The following is a 19,881-nucleotide window of genomic DNA, read 5'->3' on the forward strand; positions in this document are numbered from 1 at the left end:
GTGTGTGTGTGTACATGTGTATTAGATGTGAGTCTCTGCTGCCTGCTGGTTCAAACAGCCCAGAGCTTACGTGAGAGAAACAGCAGCTCCGTGGCTTCACGACCGAGGTTGAACTCAACCAATACTATTATTTCTGCCTCGAGAGCAGCTCTGCCATGCTGTGATCTGTTCGATGGGATAGACACATCATATTAACAACTTTTTCAACATAAAAAAAGAAATGAATATCAGATCAAATCTCATCAATCACAGTTTTTGCTCCTTGGGATGCCTCAAGGGAGAATCTATTTGCAACAGTAATCACAGGGCTAAAGACTGCAGCAGTTTAAAAAGCCAAGCACACAAAGCAGGGTAGCTTCCCATGATCTCCTCACAACAGCATGAGCTGACAGGATCCCAGTGGCAACAATGCCACCGGTTTGACACACTAAACACTTCCCTGGAAAAACAGGCAAATCCTAAAAACAGGAAAAGAAAAATGTTTCTGTGACAAAAAAAAAAAAACCTAGAGCAAGCTACAAGTTGTGTCAGATCTCAAGAGTGTGCTTCATACTCTTGTCAGTCCCTCTCCAAGGACTCCCAGAGGACTGTGTGCAAGTCTTAGTGGAGCCAGATGGCCCCCATCTTAGGTATTCAGCTGAGGCAGTGGAGCAACAGCCAAAGAGGTGTCACAGTCGGTGCTAAACGCACCCTGCCTCTGCCACCAACATAAGCACCCAAACACACGAACATACACACACACGGAGTAGAGACAACAGAAGAGAGGGTGGGGTTCTGTCATTGGCACGGTATAGTATATGTATATATATATATATATATATATAAAAAAAGACTATGGAGATGGGGTTTCTGGTTAGGCTGCATATCTTTTTGTGTGACGTAATGTCTGTGGGTTTGTGGAGTAGTTGCATGTTTCAGAATGTCTTTATCTTGGTATGTGAGCAAGTTTTTTATAGATGTGAGTTGCTGGATGTGCAGAATGTGTTGGATGTGGTCATGTGCATGCAAATTGCTGCGCATATGTGTGTATATCTTTGCTGTATGTGTGAATAGCTTTGCCAATGTAGACAGGCATTGCAGTGTGTGTGTGTGTGTGTGTGTGTGTGTGTGTGTGTGTGTGTGTGTCTGGTAAACATTGTGCTGTTGTTAATTTTCTTTCAAACTCAGAGCAGAGCACCCTGCTGTCATGGTAGATGAGTTCACAATAGGACAGAAAAAGCTGGTATACTGCACCGTTCTGTGTGTTTATGTCTGCCGAAAAGTGACAATTCACATTTCTATAGGAAGGCTACTGGACTTGCTTGAGGTTCTTGAAGAGGTTTCACCTCTCATCTAATAAAGAAGCTATTTGAATACACCATGTGAGCTGTGTGACCAAGAATCTTCACAGACATGAAACGGTCAGTATTCACATTCATTTCAATGTCCAGCGAGATTCGTGATGCATCGATGCAAGCATGACAGTGATGTATAAGTCATGTATGTTTGTTTATGTGTATGTTATTCTGTGTGTTTGTTAACATGAATGTGTGGGAGAGTGTGGTGCTTGCTGCTGTATTTTCTTATAAATGTGTGCCACGGCTTTCCGGCCAAGTCACCCATCGTGGCGACCCATTTTCTGCCTCTCCAGATCCCAGACCACAAACCCTCTGTTTACTGCGGATGTGTCCCTTGTGCCTTGTCCCATATCCCATAATCCTTTGCCCCTGTTCCAAGAACCCATGTTTGCCTATTGTCCTCCTCACCTGTTCTACACTGCCAATCGTCCGCAACACCCCGTTGTCTCCCTTCATCTCTAGCCAACTTTTCTCCATTTTCTTTTCCTATTTGTTCCTCTGGTTTGCTCCACTTCCATATCTACGTACATCCACCCTCACTTTTTCACTTTCTACCCATTTTCACTTCTCACCTCTCTCTACACCGTTGCATTTCTGTGTTTTCTGTGAATTAAATTATATCTCTCTTCTCTCATACTCTCCATCTTTCTGCCTTCTGAAAGCTGATGGGTTAATGCAGCGGGGCCCGACCTCATTTAAGAGAGAGAGAACGCACTGCTCTCCTCCTCTGCTGCTCATGTTGCACCTTCACTCTCTCATCATCACACTGGCACCCCTCACTTCGCTGTTCGGTCTTGCCTGGGCAGGAGAGGAGCCGTCTTCCTCTGCGCTCTTGAGGAAACCTTGTCGAGTTGATTCCAAGAACTTTTCATTTTCCTTCTGGTCCTGTGGACTGCCCTGGGTTTGCCCTGTACTCCTTCAAACACCAACATACACACACCGCTGCACACACTGACGTGCCCATGCCTGGCCTTGTAGTTCAAACTTTGGTGTGCTTTTTCAATTTCTTGTTTTCAATCTATCTGTGTGTCCACTGTTTCTTTGTAAGGGATTTTTCCGGACTTGATTGACACAAAAGTCCTTCAGTACAGCTCCAGACTGCTCCCTGCTCACTCAGTGTACATCACTCCAGGCAAAGACCTGAGAAAAACTGTCACAAATGTGAACGTACATATAATTTCTAAGTTTAGGTATCACATTTCAAAATGTATATCAAGTTTTGAAGGGCGCCTGAGGCACTCACACCACCCCCTAGCACCCAACAACATGCTTGCAGGGTGGGGGGTTTGTTGCTAACAATAACTAACCCAGGATGCTGGGCCAGGCTTCCAATCCCTGCTCCAACATGCATCTGACAGCCAGGGAGGCCTAGCTCGTGTGCTGCCAGCCAGCCAGCCAGCCAGCAATAGCTCAGCTTCATCCAACCCTGGAAACATGGCAGATGGCGGCAGGAGAGAACAGAAAAGAAGAGAGAAGACGCTGGGTGTGTGTCTGTCTATGTTTGTGAGGCAGACAGAGTCAGGTAGACTGAGAGAGAAGAACGCGCAAGTGTGTGACCACATACTTGCCCGACTCTGATACTGTCCTCCATGACCTCTACGCTTGAGCTAAACAAATAACGTCTTTGCTGAAACTAAACTAGCACCTATAGAAGCCTCTCAATAAAGGTCCACAGACCCGAGCTTTCGCTGATTTCATCTACACACATATTAGACGGTTTTGTTATTTTACACCTGTTTGTGTGTGAGACTCTGTGTGTGTGTGTGTGTGTGTGTGTGTGTGTGTGTGTGACTATGTGCGTCCAGACACATCTGTCAGTCCCTGTGCCATGCCTGTCTATGGGTGACCAATCAATCTTTTTCATTCAGGGACCCTGCGGGTTTTCATCACAAGCAAATAGAGGTTCAGCTCTTACATGAATGGACAGTTGATTAGTGGCATCAAATAGATGGACTCTTGATAAACAGCCTGCACACTCTCCCATCTGCTGCAAGTGAAAACGAGTCTCTTTTAGGCTGTGACGGAAATTTTGGAAAATAATTCACCACCACTTAACTATGTAAGATGAAATACGCAATCATTATATGGTGACATACAAAGTGAAGTACACAATTGTATATTTTACAACATACATGATTTTAAAGCTCTTACAGCTAAAAGTCAAAACGGCTTTGAATGGAACTTCCTACAGAGATTCTAAGCAGAAAGACTTCAAGGTTCAGCCCTCACTTACTGTCAAGTGCAGTTAAAAAACTCCAAGGCAAGATGTCATCATAAAAAAAAAAAAAAACCTGAGGAGCTCCCGGATGTCCACTTTAATGATTTATTTTGCAGTTACCCCTCCGCACACTGTTTCATAATGCAGGACTCACCTCGAATAATGGACAGCTTGGCATTGACGGTGATCTCGCCCTCGCTGTTCTCTGCCACGCACTCATAGATGTTCTCATCACGCGGCGCTCGGAGAGGCTGGATTCTGAGGACGGCGCCGGCACCCTCGTCAAACTCAATCGTCTGTGTGGTAAGGAATAGGGTCAGGTTAGACACTTCTGGGATTCCAGTAGAAATGCTAATAGTTTTGAACCCAAGCAGCCTGGTGTGGGCGAGTATTAGCACAGGGTATCAGTGCTAACTTTTGTCTCAGAAGTACATTCATTTGTTTAGTGTTAACTGTCTGATTGTGTAAGGTATAAGGTTGAGAGGAAATCTGCTTCCCTATGTCGATCCTAAATTTGAGACGTACAGAAGTGAGTTAGAACAAGATATCCTTGGCTGGAAAGGTACTGTGTTTCTTGTCTTTTATAGGCTTTGGTACTCGTAAATAGAGCTATAATGTAACACACCCCCACTCTCTCTCGTTCAACACACACACACACACACACACACACACACACACACACACACACACAGCACCACACACACACACACACACACACACACACACACACACACACACACACACACACAAAGAATTCCAGTCCCATATCTTTATGCGTGATGCGCTTACTTCTGTGTGTTTTCATTTCTTCTTTTTATCTGTAATTATGCCCTTTGTTCTCTTTAAAGCCCTTTGTTTGGAACCTTGTTGAAAGCGCTTTTTTAAAACAAACTCAAACTAAACCCAGAACGCAACATGTGCTCAGAATACTGAAAATACTGCCATCATTACATTTAAGAAGAACTAGATAAACATTAAAACCCTTTGTATTTGAATTGTCATGATACTTTTTTTATGTGACAGAAACTCAGGCTTCTCACAGTAACTGAATGATTTTTCTATTAATTCTCCAATATAGATAAAAGTCTGCGCATTGAGTTCTCAAATGTGTGTATCATTCAAAAAACTTGACAGCAGAAGTAATTATATTGCTTGACTGCCAGTTTCCTAATTCAGACTAATTGCATATCAGCATCCTGATGTTTTGGATGTTGAGAACAATGGAGTGCATTTGAAATAGTATGAACTTGCCAATAAGCGAATTTTCTAATAACTGAAAATCCATTTTAACAGTGTCCTCATTACAATCAGTAGAGCTACTTTACCTTTAGTGACCTTTTAAATTTGTCTGTCTTTTAAAATGTGACGTGAGTGGGTGTGATTGACAGCAGGGCAGTTCTGACACAGTCGTTCCAGAAACTGGCCACTGGCCGACATCTGAAAGGCCGCAGGTTTGATCTCTTTTAAAATGAATACACCAACAGCTATGTATACTACAGTGAGAAACTGAACCTCAAGACTTGGGTAAAAGACTAGAATTTAAATGGTGGGATTTCTGAACCAATTACCCCTTTCTTTCAGTACAGACGGTCATTTCCAGAACTTATCGCTTTTGCTCTAATTCTGGATGGATGAAGCGTTAGAGAAGATGGCCAACCTGTTTGTCAGTCTCACTGCAAACCTTCTCTACCAATATCCCTCCTTCCTCAGAGGAGCTTACACCATCTCAACGAAGGGTTCACTGTTGAGATCTCTGAGCAAAACATGACTTTGAGATACAAGTACAAGTCTTCAGCAGCCCCGCTGCTCCACTGCTGCACATCTCAGAGCTGAGCCGTTAATTAGGCTAAAAACACTGCAGAGCACGGCATCACGATCGATATCAAAGCAGCTGTCTAGAGGGTAGAACAGAAAAAAAAAAAAAAATCATAACTACTTCAAAACCCCTTTACAAATTTTTTATTTCATGCTAAACGGAGGAAAAGAAGCGTCCGTTCTGGCGGGCTGCTTTACGCCCTTGGCTTTGTTTCCCACTTAGCATGCAAGAGAAGAGAACGTACAAACACGACTTGTCTTTTTATTTTGTCCTCCGTTGAGATGCTGCTTTCCCCTGTGTTGATGTTGTTGTCATTTTTTTTTTTTTTTTTTTCTTTCTTTTTAGCCCCCTCCCCTGTGGTTGTCTTCATGCTGGAGTGTGTGTGTGTGTGTGTCTATCTCTGCGCACTGCCGTCATCCTTAACGAAAAGCAACTTTTTAATTAAGAGACACTGAGCATCAATCAAGACTTTTAGAGATGCCATCTGGGATGCCTGCCGAGAACTGAACAACAAACATCATGAATAACACACAGAAAGACACATTCACACAGACAGGGCTGCATGCAGAAAAGAAAAGCCCAGTGCTAGAAACAGGAATGTGACAACGGCAGAGCCAGTCAAGTGCAAAGAGGACAGAATCGGAGGAATGGGAGAGCTCTGCATTGCATTACTGGGCAACTGTAGCTAATGGAGGACCAGCACATCACTCAGAGGTTAGCACAGCCAGTCCATGAAAAGATCGGTAGCTGTTGTCCAGAACTATCTGTGAAAACTGTGGGTGAAGAAAGCAAATGAAAACACCCTTTTCAAAAAAGACTGCGTGGGAACCCAATTGCAATAGAAGGCTGTGCTTTTAATGTGAATGTAGTGATGAAAAAACAGCATGTGTGGACAAATGAAGGTTAAAAGAGTGCAACGTGGGGGCTAAGATCATTTAAGCTTAATGCTTTAACTGACTTCTCTCTGTAAACTGTAAGATATGTGTTAGTAGCGTCTCTGGAGCATAAAATTGTCAATACAGCTAAATCTTATTTGTTAGTGGTAAACACAGCTGCAAGATTACAGCATAATTTATGATGTAGTCACAACTATTATCAATGAACAGCAGTTCCTCCAACTTGTTAATGTTTATTGACATGCATTTCAAGTATGCATTTCATTTTTTCTTTTTTTTTGTCATTTTACAAAATAAACTTTGGAATAACCAGATATGATATATTACATTTTAGACACCTTAACTTTCAAGAACTGCCTTTGAATATCTACTGTGATATAATTAGTTTTTCATCTTATTCCATAGTGTTGTGTGACAGTACAGCCACAGGAATGGCCTGTTACTAACCACAAAGTCGGCCCTCCACACCTCAGGTGTGCAGCAGTGATGGACTCACCTCGATGCGCTGGGAGTTGACCTTCTTGCCTTTCTTGTTCCAGCTAACCCTCGGCTTGGGGTCGCCTGTCGCCTGGCAGACAAAGGAGACCACGCCCCCCGAGACGCCAATCTGGTCGACGGGAACTTTAGTGAACCGCGGTGGTGCTAAGGAGTGAGGAAGAGGAGGGAGACAGAGAGAAAGAGACATTAGCGCCACTGGAGCTAACTCCATTCCTCTGAAGACAGTATTAAATGAGTGGAATTACATTTTCTACAAAGTACAAGACTTCCAAATGCCAATTTGAGTGCATGCACATACATCCACACACAGACACACAACTCTGTAATGTCACACAAATCCACACTAGCCTGTTCTTGCAACGCCTCCTGTATCTTTATGTAGTTCTCACTGTACCACACACCCACACACACTGTTCTGTAGCAGAGAGCAGACTCGGATAAGGAAGGGAGAAAGCCAGTTTGAGTCGTGGAGAGAAAATAAAATAAATACCTCAACAGACAGACGATACACAGACGGACAGATACCGGATTGATAGATGAGCTACTATGGTTAGATGGCGACCTATCTATCCCATCTCAAATCTCATGTGTACCACAGTGGGATTTGATGGCCATTGTGGTGACTGAACCTGCCGCTTTCTTTCTGACGGGGCGGCCCCTTTAATCACTGGGCCATGTCCTCATTCTGAATTACCCCCCGCAGTACAAACCTGGGTTGAAATTAAATAACTATGGCTTTCCCCATCTAGTAGCTCACTTTCAATGCTGTGTAGCTTCGTGTGTTGATCAAGACACTGTGAATTTATACGTTGATGTCGTGCCAAGGTGCTGATGATCAGTAAGAAAAAAATACGGCCCCATAGGGAAAGGCAGTCTGGATACCACCGCATATTGAGCAAACCCTCGGAAAGAGACATAAAGAAGATGAGGCGGTAAAAGTGAGTTTTTATTTTAATTTGCATGACATTGTAATAAAGCGTTCAAAAATGAGAAGTGATAATTGCACTGACAAAGCCACAATCAGTAGTTCAATTCTCACGTGGATCACACATAGTAAAAAATTATGCACTCATAGAACTGAGATCCTGTCATTAAACTGTCCATCATGTGTTAGTAATTTCTGTGCTTTGGGTGGTGGCATTAAAAAAAATAAAAAATAAAAAATTTCCCCCCTAATCGCTGCAGTTGCAGTACATTTGAGACAACAAGCCTGGTAGAAAGAGGAAAAGAGAGAGAAAACATAGTCTCCTGGGGAACTTGTTAAATCCGAATCATACAGATATGTGTGGATGATCAAACGGCCAGCGCATAACGTCAAATTAATAATTAAGGGACCATGGGCCGACACCAGTCTCCAGGCACAGCTAAACACATATGAAGGAGAATTCCTGCATTCATTATCAGGGTGAGGAGAGATAGAGAGTGGGTATTTTAAGAGAGAACGAGGCAAAGAGAAATAGTGTAAGACAAGGGAACGGAAAAGAAGGGTGAGAGTACTGCCTCGGGAAAGCAGAGGCACCGCATGTAAAGTTCATCTCATCGCCTCCAACTAACACCCAAAATGTTACTGATGCAAATATTACAACGACATACACAAACTAACTTAACTTAGTGCTTAATGCTTAGTTAGCCCATGTAGAATGGGCTCGCTAAAAGGATGAGTGGTTACGCGCATCATAACCGACACCGAAACGTGATCCTGCCCTGCTTATGAGTTTGTGATACAAATCTAACTGTCATTTTCCAAAATTAAAATGTATGCAAATGCAAGATTACCGCTGAAGGTAAAAGGTATATGCTCATTATGCTACTCATGGTCAAACAAAGAAAAAAAAATGCTGTCCACTAGAAACCACTGCTGCTGTAATATGTTTGAGACGAGCAGTCAGCAGCCAGAGGTGCTCACTTGCAGATGAGCCGAGTCACTCTTATCTTGCTTTGATTTGTGTCTGCTTTATCATCCTTTGTTCTGAGGTAATTTCATGCATATGTAGCTCAAGGGGTAAAACATGACACTGACTACAAGGGCAGTGGTAGTGGAACCACGCGTGCTAAAAAGTGTACTTTTACTTTAAAAGTGTCGCCTGCACGGCGCATGTGAATAAAACCGTCATACATGATGAAACATCATTCGGACAGGCCGCGAGCGCTGGAGATTGATGGACAACACACTGAGCTAAATAAATCAGCCACAGGGCAGGGATGAAACTCTTCTACTTTAATAAGAAGTATTAAAGGGATGTGTTGCTGGCAATCATTTTAATGTTAGAAATATTGATTCCTGGCCTTCTGATGGTCAAATGAAAGCATATTGATTGTTCCTCCTTCTTCAAAATATTTTTTAGCCCTCTTTGAATCCAACTCTACACCTGTTAAAATAACCTCTGAGGAAGTCACACTCCCTGATGCGGTGTAAAGGTTTTTAGGATATAATGTTTTAGGACGATTTCTGCAACCTGACAATCCTCTATTAAGTATCAGTATCTTATCATTCAATACTATATTGTAAACGAATATTTAAGATAGCCCATTAAGGTCTAAAAATGAGAACTCCATTTATATTGGACAATCATTTTTGAGTGGGTGACATGACATTGCAGTTATGGTAAGTTACTGAGAGTGTTTTTGAGTGATATGTGGTGGCGGTAGTTTGAGGGACTGCTCTCAGTAGCTGCAGTTACTTTCTTTTCCATTCTGATCAAAATCATTCTGACTGAAGATTTCTGTTCAACACTGCTGACATGGGATGTGATTTAATACGGTCTGGTGTTTACATGCATCGGCGTGTTTAATCAGAACAGCTTCTTTACGAGAGCAAAAGTGATGAATACATCACGCAATCATCTTCCTCAACGGCTATCTTATCTGTTTGGAATGTGTTGTGTGAGCTACTCCCTGAAGACGGATATCTATTGTCTGTTCGGCGCAGCAGTCTCTGTTATTGTCCAACAATTATTATCCCATAATGTTCACTTATTATTGAGAGTTTGTGTTAAAACCAAACTGTCAGCAGAGGAGCAGCTTGAGTTGGAAGCCGCCATTTTTGGGAAGTGGAGAAATGTAAGTACCCCACACATTTCTGTGAAGATGGAGGGCATTTATGAATTATGAAAAGGTATAAACTACCCCACTGCAAATATGTTCCACACCAAAATAGCCTAAAATAATAATAAAATAAGTCACTATCCATCCATTGTGTATATACTACAAAGGTTCTAGCACAAAGGAATAGGTCTACTTTATCTGGTGCATACAATGATCCCTTTTGGCACTTTATACTCTCAATTTCCATTCTGAAACTGCGCGACACAGCTTTACACAACACAGCTCCTCTGCATTTGACCTCCACTTACAATGTGCCCTCTGTCGAGACAGAAGAGGGATTTACACAGAGCAGGCCTGTGGCAGTGGTTCTGTTGAAGGCCAGCGCTCTTTGATTAGTTTTCCCCTGGACCATTCGACATTTCCACCCAGTTGCCTTCTCTCTCTCTCTCTTTTCCTCTTGCTCCATAGGATGAGAGAGATGTACAATAAATGTGCTTGCCCACATGTCAGTCTGAGTTTAACTCCTGACAGATTCAGGATTTTTTTTTTTTTTTTTCATAATGTACTAAATACAGTTTTCAACATTACCTCAGGAAGGTTTAAAGTTAGGGCCTGGTAGGAAATGTGTATGAAATGAAAAAGAATGAGACAGAGGAAGAGGAGTGCAGTGGGAGGTGGCAAGGTCAGTGGTAAAGCGAAAGCTGAAAGAAGAGAGAAGAGAAGGTGACAGGAGGTGCAGGGATGAGAAGAGATGATGTGAAGAGTGAGCACAGGACTAAAAGAGGTAAATATTTCATCAAAAAAGAAAGTTTTTGTGACTTTTATCCTGTGGTCTTCTTTCTTTTTATTTGTAGTTATTGCTTGCTGTTTTTCTCGAAAACAAACAGACAAAAACATGAGATTCACAGGACTTTTATACAGACACTAAATAGATAAATGACATTTTCATAGCATATCAAGTCTAATTTCTTCTGCTTACATCTCCCCATAGCAGAAGATTCTCACCTGTACCTGCTAATCGACTTCATCTTCTTTCTGCCTGAATGCATTTAGGAGATACTGTAAATGTAAATGTCTGTTGTGCACCCTGCACAATCCCTGTGAACTACAGCTGTTATTTCTGTACCTTATGTTCAGCAGATATACACTGACCGCCGGTCACATTGTTAAGTATGAGCAACACAAGTCTGTTTTTAAAAGACCAAAACCGCCTCTCTAAAGCAACATTCAATAACTATGAGAAAATAGTAAAAGAGCCTGATACATTTTTAGATTGATATTCTACATTTCCCTGAAAGTATCTCACATGGTCATCATACCAGCTGTGAGGCAGCACACAGCTGCACAAAAACAGAGTCAATGAAAGAAACCAGGAAAGTGGTTTGCTATCTGAGCCACAGAAACAGGTTTTGCGCCTTTGTGTTTGTTGTGTGAGAAAGGGAGACTAAAGAATGCGCATTCCCCCAACATTTGACACATTCATATTCGACTGCTGTCAGAAGTTAATCTCTGGCCTTCACCGTTCACACAGACATATGTCTAAAAGTGAAATTCCATAGGCTTTACTGCAAGCCACAGAATTATACATAATTATATTACATAAGCACCGAAAAAGTTTAGACAGGTTTCTGTTTTTGGCTCTGCTGTCTCCCTCTCACACGCTTGCCCACTTATGGGAAAGGGGCATTATTTCTCTTTCTCACAAACACACACAAACCTTTACCGCTGCTGATTCTAATTTTGCTCTTTTTTATACTATACAGGTAGTGCGTTTAATATCGTTTGAACGCCATCAGCATGATTTAACTTCTAATCAACCCAGGTTGGTAAAGAGTATAGATGCCAGGATTTATTCATTCAGACTGACTGTCAACATGAACTGCAGCCTGAAGCTTGATTTGTGAGGAGAATAAAATGTAAATAATTACATGTGTTTAAATAGATATACAGTGAATGGAAAGAAGAAAAAAAATAGTACTAGAATGTGTTTTTGTGCTTCTGTCTCTGTGTGTACGGTAAACATAGTACGACATGTGCGTGTGTGCATATTTGTTCGTCTGTGTTTTCATGCACATGTATGCCATCAAACACCCCCCCAGCCACTGGCTGTGGGCGCATGGATGTCTATTATGGTGCAATTACTAAAAGGTATGCAGTGTGTGATTGTGTGAACTCATGATGAGCGTAATTAACCTTTTTTTTCAATTTTCCTCCACTGTGTACCTCTGGGCCTCTGCTGCCAGTTACTGTTGACTTTGAACCTTTCTTTTTCTCAGCATACTTGCCACATGGCCAGTAATTGCAAGGTAGAAAAGGTTCAGTGGTGGAAGGGCTTAAACTGCCTAAGAAAAAATTACTAATAATAAGCGATGGCATAGACTAGATCTATATCTATATCATCTATATCTACATCTCCATTTAGTCAACAGATGAGCTTTTTCACAATGTTACACGCATTGACGTGGTTCAGTATGTTCATCTCCAGAGGTTGACACACACTGGCTGTTGTTTTATCATATTTCAGTTCCTGGTAAATTCACATAAAACTGAGTTGATCACAGAAAAGATGAAGGTATTCCGTTTACTTCTGTGGTGTATAATCCTCTTTTTCCTATTTTAGAATTTGTATCTCAGAACAGCTCCCCCTACGCATTTGGTGTGGTAAAACCCCTTTGTGACTTACGACAATACAGATATTTTTTTATGACTATAAAATGTACTTTAGAATGTCCTCTGCTTTCTGTGTGCGCGGTGCATAGAACACAGACCTTTTGGGGGTTTCGCTTCCCACTAGAGCCACATTTTCTAAAAACGTATACACTTCTTTTCCTGTGAGGTACCTCGTATAAGAGTCTCCAAAAAGCAGCATACCTTATGTTACCAGAGATGACATTGAAAGGACATTGCACCCGCAGTGGCCATTTGTCCCTTCCGCCAAAGTCTCTCTCTATTCCCCAAGCTCCCCTCAGACAGACTGAGGTACAGCACTACCCAGATAAGCACACAAGACCTGTCTTTATCTGCCTGGCAGGGGGACATGGTCCGAGCTAAAATAACCAGCACTGGGGGCCCGACAATCTTCACAAGGCCCCGAGAATAGAATAGATCCATGCAAACACGACCGGCTAGCAGGAGGGAAAAAAATTCACACTGTGCATACAGACGCTTGTTTAGCTAATACAGCAACCACCTGCTACTGGCCACTACCTCTGTTGGACCTGATAAGACAGAATACACCAGCTCTGTGATTATAAAGTGGTGGAGAGTGGGAGGCGGGTATGTGAATATGAGACGGCTCCATTTACAGTACTTTACTGTTGTCGTTTGGAATGGGGGAGCGTTAGAGGAGGGAGGGGACTGCCTTTATGACTAATACAGTAATTGATGGAGAAAAGCTTCTCAGGTCATAAATAGGACCCATTATCCACTGAATTAGCAAAGTGGGAGACAAAATGACGAACAGCCATTCAGTGATTTGCAGAGATAGGCAGCAAATTGGAGAAAGGGCACTTGTTATCCATCTTGCTACAAATAGGTATCTTTCACAGCACATAGAGACCTTTTTTTCTTACCAACAACGTCTGAAAAGAACATTTGGTACTATTAGAGGTACCGCTACAAGCAAACTAATCCCACTTTCTCCTGTCTCTCATCTGGCAGTCTGGGTGGAGTGTGTCGTCACAGTGAGGATGCAGATGAGAATAACCTTATTATATATTACACTTTTTTTTGCTGCAATTAGTTAAAAAAGGTATGACTAACTCCACGTATCTTCTTCCCACTCACCGCCACTTTATCTCAACCAGCACTGAACTGTCCATATGTACTGGCAGAAATGATCTTTTTTTCATATGTTTACAGTAGAGAGCAATGTGAACCACCGTGTGTCACTAATTTCAAAGAAGCTGATTTAGCGCTTAACTAATCCAGACTGAGATTAAACTTCATTTTCATATTAGCTAAACAGCAGACACATGACACACACAGGGGCGCTGTCGAAACCGACTACTTGGGGAAAAAAACAACAACAACCAGTGAACAGAGGGTGGAACTTGGCATCTGAACTTGTACAGGACTTTTCTTTGACTTTTTATACGTGTCACCTCTTAATTTCCATGTTGCACTATACTTCATTTGAACTTTAAATATGATTTACCTTTAGATATTTCAAAACTTCTAAGGTGAAGCCGCTTGCGTGGTGCTAATAAATCAAGTCAAGTGGACCAGCAGGGCAGAGAAATGTTGCTGACAGTGAACTACAGCCATGTGGACCTCTAAAGTGTAGAGATTTACTAGCTTGCAGTATCCGGCAAGCTGCTAGAGCCGCCTGTCCGTCAGTCCTGGACCTGACTTTAAACCCTTCTGGCCTGTATCAGCACATACACACAGAGGGATGTAGAGACAGACATATAGATACACAGACAGATTCCGCCAAATGTGCATTCAAGTGAATGCATGAACAGGCAAATACACAAACAAACATACAAGCGGACACACATATTCTCTCTCTCCCTCTCTCACTCGCATACATACACCACCACACACCCTCCAGGCCTAAACAACCAAGCCCCATCAATCAGGACCAATTCTCACAGGCTGCCTGGGCAAGCGCCATCGCTATGGAAACCAAGCCTTTACTCTAAACCCGTCCTGCTTTGTCTTGTCTGGAGGTTTTGACACGTAATCATTGCCAACAAAGACCAGCAGACTGCTGCAAAACCTTGAACTGGGCGAGAAAAGGAAAAGGAGGAAAAAGACAGGAAAACACACTTTTGGGTTTCAGCAAAAAACAGGAGGAAAAGAAAGTAAAAAGTTGGTTTGTCTGTTGCCAATTTCTAACGGACAATTTGGTGGCATCAACATAAGACAACTCAGAGGACAAAGAGTCCAGGGTTTTGATGTTTAACATCAGGGCTAACTTTTCTTCAGTCATTCAGTCTGGTGTCTGATATGAGATCTTCTATTATATTTGATTGATTTTATAACAGAGGCCACTTTGTTTCCGCTGAATTTTATCAGCTAAATTGAGCAGCACCCAAAAATCTGTCGCACCTGTTATAAACTCAAAATCTGTATTAGAGGACTGAAAGATAAGCACTTCTCCTCTCTCTTCATCTGTTGCCAAGGTACTCTTGAACAGTGCACTTAACTCATAACATTGAAGGGCAAAACTGTGTCATACAATGATCGTGTCTGTGAGGTGTGAACGTCTGAAATTGTCTAAATGTGTGCTTAAAATAAGCTCTGCCAGTCAGGATGAAAAAAAAAACAAAAAAAAAAAAAAACGTTTAAACTAATCTCAGCTGCAGCCATATTCTACAGGGCATGTTTCGGGTCAGGCTCAATTCCTATGTTACTTTGGTTGTGCAAGCTTAAGGGTTAATGAAACAGTTGCTTTTCCAATTAAAATGTAAGGAAGAAAGGCTAATTGGGATTTGCTCTTGGGGCAGCTGGGGTGCCAAGCAGTTGTGGACGTAATGATTCACAAAGAGACTTTGTGCCGCCTGGATTGTATAGCCAGCTCCCACAGTGGAAAATTGTCCATCTGGTAACCTCAAATGGGAGTCTCAAAATCTCACTCTCCTTTCAACAAATACAATTTAACTTTTATAAAGACATTTCATTAACAAATTATATTATTTTGGGGAAAGACAGGCCTTACTTAAAAGCATTATTAGATATTTTAAGACAAAAATTTGCAATTGATTTCCATTGCCAAGGAATAAAATGATTAACTCATCATATTTTTTTTTCCTAGTTGAAGAAAACAAAGATGTCAAGGCTCAGTAGTACATGCGGATGAGTAAAAATTTTATGTTTTTGTGCAAGCCCTTCCCCATTGCATCATACAGTGTGCCATCTCTGTTGACTGCACTGCAAACAAACCCAAAGGGCTCAGGCTTTGCAGTCCATGAGGGACTTGTGGCAGGATGTGGGCACCCAGTATAAAATAAGTTCTGGAGTGTTAGTACCCAGAGGTGAAAAACTTTGCCCAAGCACACTGCTGTCACAGCGAGGCTGCATTTCCAAAAGAAGGTACTGAAACTGGTCTCATTGAAAAAAGCAAAAGACACTAAGTATCTTTCAGCCCACTGGAAATAAATAAATTCTTCAGAGAGCGAGGAGAGAAATTAAGCTTAAGTGTGTGTCTGATTTCAAAATGGCCACAGAACACACACAGAGGAGGTGAAATGGTAACAATTTTGTGTCATTTAGAGACTCACTTGAGGCAATTGACACTTGTTGGCTCATTAAATGAAGAGGCCACCTCAAATTGCTGAAGGTGTTTCAGGTCTGATCAAAGCAAAGAACACTAGAATAAAGAAAATGGAGACTTCTATCTCTCCATTGAAAATAAAACTGAAAAACACACACTGAATCTTTCTCTAAATTAAAATCTATGTAAAGGCTATATACAAGGTCCTGTCCAGTCTCCGAAAGAAGGTTGGAAAAAATTAGCAGACAAACACGAACAAAAATCACTGACGATCGAAACTTGCTCATTAAAGCATTGGAGACGTTATAATTTTAAAAGCCACCTCTGTGGTTGTGTTCAATTCCTTTCTGCTGGAAGAAAAAAAAACATCAAGGGACAGCACCTTTCATGCACTTCAATCATTTGTTCACTTGTATTGTTCTGTCAAACTGAGTTCATATGACATCGCTCAAACTACTGGAGCATGTTATGGCGAAGAGACTGAGAAAGAGAGATGACGGTAAAAGAAAGAAAGAAAAGACATCAGCATTACCCGCAGAGTGGTCGCAAGCTTGGTGGACAGCTATTTGATCAATTGCACTGCGCTTGTCAGAGGTACATCTCAGTAAAATAAACTACACTGACTGACTGGATTCTTATGATGTTACTTTCACAACATTTTATATTTCTGGACTAATTTGATGGTTGATGACATCGGCTGTATGTAGGTGACCTCTTGGTAATCAGCCGTAAGAGCTAGAGCGGCACTGTTGATTAGTTATTTGTTCTTTCATCACTGTAAATCATTTCAATGGGGCTAAAAAGCTGGTTTCTTGTCAACAGTTTTCAGCTCTCTTGTATCATAAATATTAGTACATGTCTGAGAGGCCAGCGCTTTGAATGCACAAGCACCAACAGCCCACGCGAAGAGATGCAAGTTCACACACGGTTTAAGCCTATCTAATCTAAAGGACACTTAAGGACAAAGAAAGATTGTTTCTTGCACTAAATAAAATTGGTTTCCTGTACTATTTTTAAATGTACAGCTCTGAGAATTCAACCTGTAACAACCTTCAAAATGTAGACAGCGCCAACAGGAAACTTGAGGCAGGGATTCATGCCTGTAACACAATTAAAAATTAACTTGTTTTCTTCTCATTTGAGAGAGGAAAAAAAAACTGTGTATAGAGTAAAGCATGAGGCTAAGCGTGCGAGAGCAGGGTGCACAGAAAATTAAATTTGACAGAATTAACTTGACAGCGTTGGCTCAAGCATAATTTGTATGGAAAAGATAAAGAGTAAGTGAGGGGAGGAGGAAAGACAGAGGCCAATGGAGAGAAACAAGGAGAGAGAAACAGAGAAGGAGAGGTAGGGAAGAAGAACAAGAAAATAACAGCTCCACTAAGGGGCTTCATTTTTTTTTTTTTTTCCAATTGGCAGCTTCAAAGGAATATAAATAATTGAACACCCTCACCCCATCACTGTGAGTTCTGGCCAATTACTATTAGGAGTGCTTTGCCAAGACTGCTGCTGTTGAGGACTCTAAAAGGCCGAAAGAAAGGGGGAGGGAAAAGTAAAGAAAGGTGAAAGGACAGAAAAAATGCTGACAACTAATGCTTTCTCCCTGTCCAGAAACACAAACCCAAATTCAGCATTGCAAACTTGTGTCACTTAATTCAAGAAAAAGACAGGAAATTGTAATATACTGGAAATGAATGAAAAAGTTTTATCCTTTCTTTCCCTTGAGTGAGGAAAATATGAACTTAGGCCAGTTGAAACATGTGGTAATAAGGCAAATAATTAGGGAACTGCAGGACAGTCATTTTTACATCATATGAGAAATACTGTTTCTTGTTACACCTTTATCACCTCCCAAAGGTCAACAACAGAACACGACTTGTCATAATGCGACTTGTTAATAGAGCCCGAGCTGTTGAAGCCAAGGTTTGCTCAAGTTATTCTGGGCCCCCAAAGGTCTTAGTGTCTGATGATGTGTGTTGTGTGGCCACTTTTGTATGAAATGGTCCACACCATGGTAACTCTCTCACCCCACAGCTCATAAATCATAAAAACTAATATCACAAGATGGTATTCATAGGATACATCTAATGACTTAAGTCATTTCCCACAGTTTCAATATTCACTGGAGAAATTCTTAATCAGCCTCCCTAACGACGTCAGACAGTAAAAACTTAAACGCACCTTTTAACTGCTGTGCTTAATTCACTTCTTTTAATCAGCACTGTAGAATGTAATGGTTTACATACTTCACTCTTACAACTCTCAGCAGTGCAGGGTCTTTGTTTGATGCTGTTATTCCCTTTAATCATGACTGAAAAGCCCACTAGGTTAAAATTTAGCATAAATTCTATAAATAGTTGATTTAATTTCTACTTACACGACTGTTGCTATTTTGCCAGTTAATGTTGTCCGATGATTAAAAAAAAATAACTTTAATAATATTCTATCAGAAACTAAAAAGGATTTGTTTTATTTGCCTGCAAATGTTTCAGAACAAAAACACTGGGTGTCTACATTGCAGATTTGTGTATTTTCAAATGACTGTTATACTTTAGACTCTTGGAAGATGGGCCTTTGAGCTAAAAGGTCCAAACAAACATGAAAAAATGAATATGACATGTAAATATAATTATTTGTTTTCTTATGAAATGAATGCACAACACCACCAGTTTATTTCTGTGCTACAGCAAATATTATGGATCTATAACTCGCTCAGTATGCTTTAGCCACCTACGACGAAGCTCAGGTGACACTCCACACATTAGTATAATTCTGCACACATGTGCGTGCGCCTGCACACAAATTTTGTGCAAGCTTGCAGGCAAATATAGACATATACACACACAGACAGGGAGCAGAGTATTATTAAGGCTGGGGTGGTGCGATATATTGAGCCATCTTTCTTTCTCTTTTGATTAAAAATGTCTCCTTCTCACAGTGATTTATGAGTGTAAATGGAAAGAGATGAAGGGCAGAGAGAGAGGGGGGTGTGAGAGTGAAGGGATGACATCATGCTTTCAGCTGGGCATTTCTGCAAGAAAGTGGCATCTCCTGTGCGCGCGCGTGTGTGTGTGTGTGTGTGTGTGTGTGTGTGTGTGTGTGTGAGAGAGAGAGAGAGAGAGAGAGAGAATGTGTTGATACACTCCCCCCGCACCCCTCCAGTCCTCTCAGTTCACCAGGTGGGAGTGAATATAATTGGACAGCGGCACCACCACTGGGCTGGGGGTGTGTGTGTGTGTGTGTGTGTGTGTGTGTGTGTGTGTGTGTAGTTGAGCATGTGGGTGTGAAAGACAATCAGAGAGAGCAAAAGAAGGTAGTCTGTGAGTGTGTGCATATATTTCCAGACATAATGGTGGGGTAATGCTGTGTGGCCCCATGAAGAGATGAGAAGAAGAGAGAACTGAGTGCATTGAATATGTGTGGCCAGGAGTGGTGGTGGTGTGGGATGTGGGGTGGGGTGGGGGGTGGGGTGGTATGGGGCGGGCAAAACAAATAAAGTGTGTGAATACGAGCAAGAGACAATAAAACAGAGTGAGAGAGCTTGACAAAAACAGCGACAGCGTTCATATCCACAGGCAGAGCAGACAAAGACTGGCAGATACTGGCAGATGGGGAGGGAGCCCTGCTGTTAGTGTATTGTAAGTGTATATGTGTGTGTGTAGTTGAGCATGTGGGTGTGAAAGACAATCAGAGAGAGCAAAAGAAGGTAGTCTGTGAGTGTGTGCATATATTTCCAGACATAATGGTGGGGTAATGCTGTGTGGCCCCATGAAGAGATGAGAAGAAGAGAGAACTGAGTGCATGTGTGAATATGTGTGGCCAGGAGTGGTGGTGGTGGTGGGATGGTGGGGGTG

The 19,881-nt window shown here is 41.7% G+C and overlaps 1 protein-coding gene across 1 annotated transcript in view; it reads right to left on the reverse strand.

Annotated features, from left to right (window-relative positions):
• LOC111234847 (receptor-type tyrosine-protein phosphatase S-like) overlaps positions 1-19,881 on the reverse strand; it is a 132,016-nt gene that overhangs the window by 107,305 nt on the left and 4,830 nt on the right. The window contains exons 2-3 of the mRNA XM_022763078.1: positions 6,764-6,909; positions 3,710-3,851 (exon numbers count right to left, since the gene is read on the reverse strand). Coding sequence (XP_022618799.1) covers positions 3,710-3,851; positions 6,764-6,909 — 288 coding nt within the window. The remainder of the gene's footprint in view (positions 1-3,709; positions 3,852-6,763; positions 6,910-19,881) is intronic.

Source organism: Seriola dumerili, unplaced genomic scaffold (genome assembly GCF_002260705.1).
Source record: "Seriola dumerili isolate Sdu_G_001 unplaced genomic scaffold, Sdu_1.0 BDQW01000002.1, whole genome shotgun sequence".
Classification (NCBI taxonomy): Eukaryota; Metazoa; Chordata; class Actinopteri; order Carangiformes; family Carangidae; genus Seriola; species Seriola dumerili.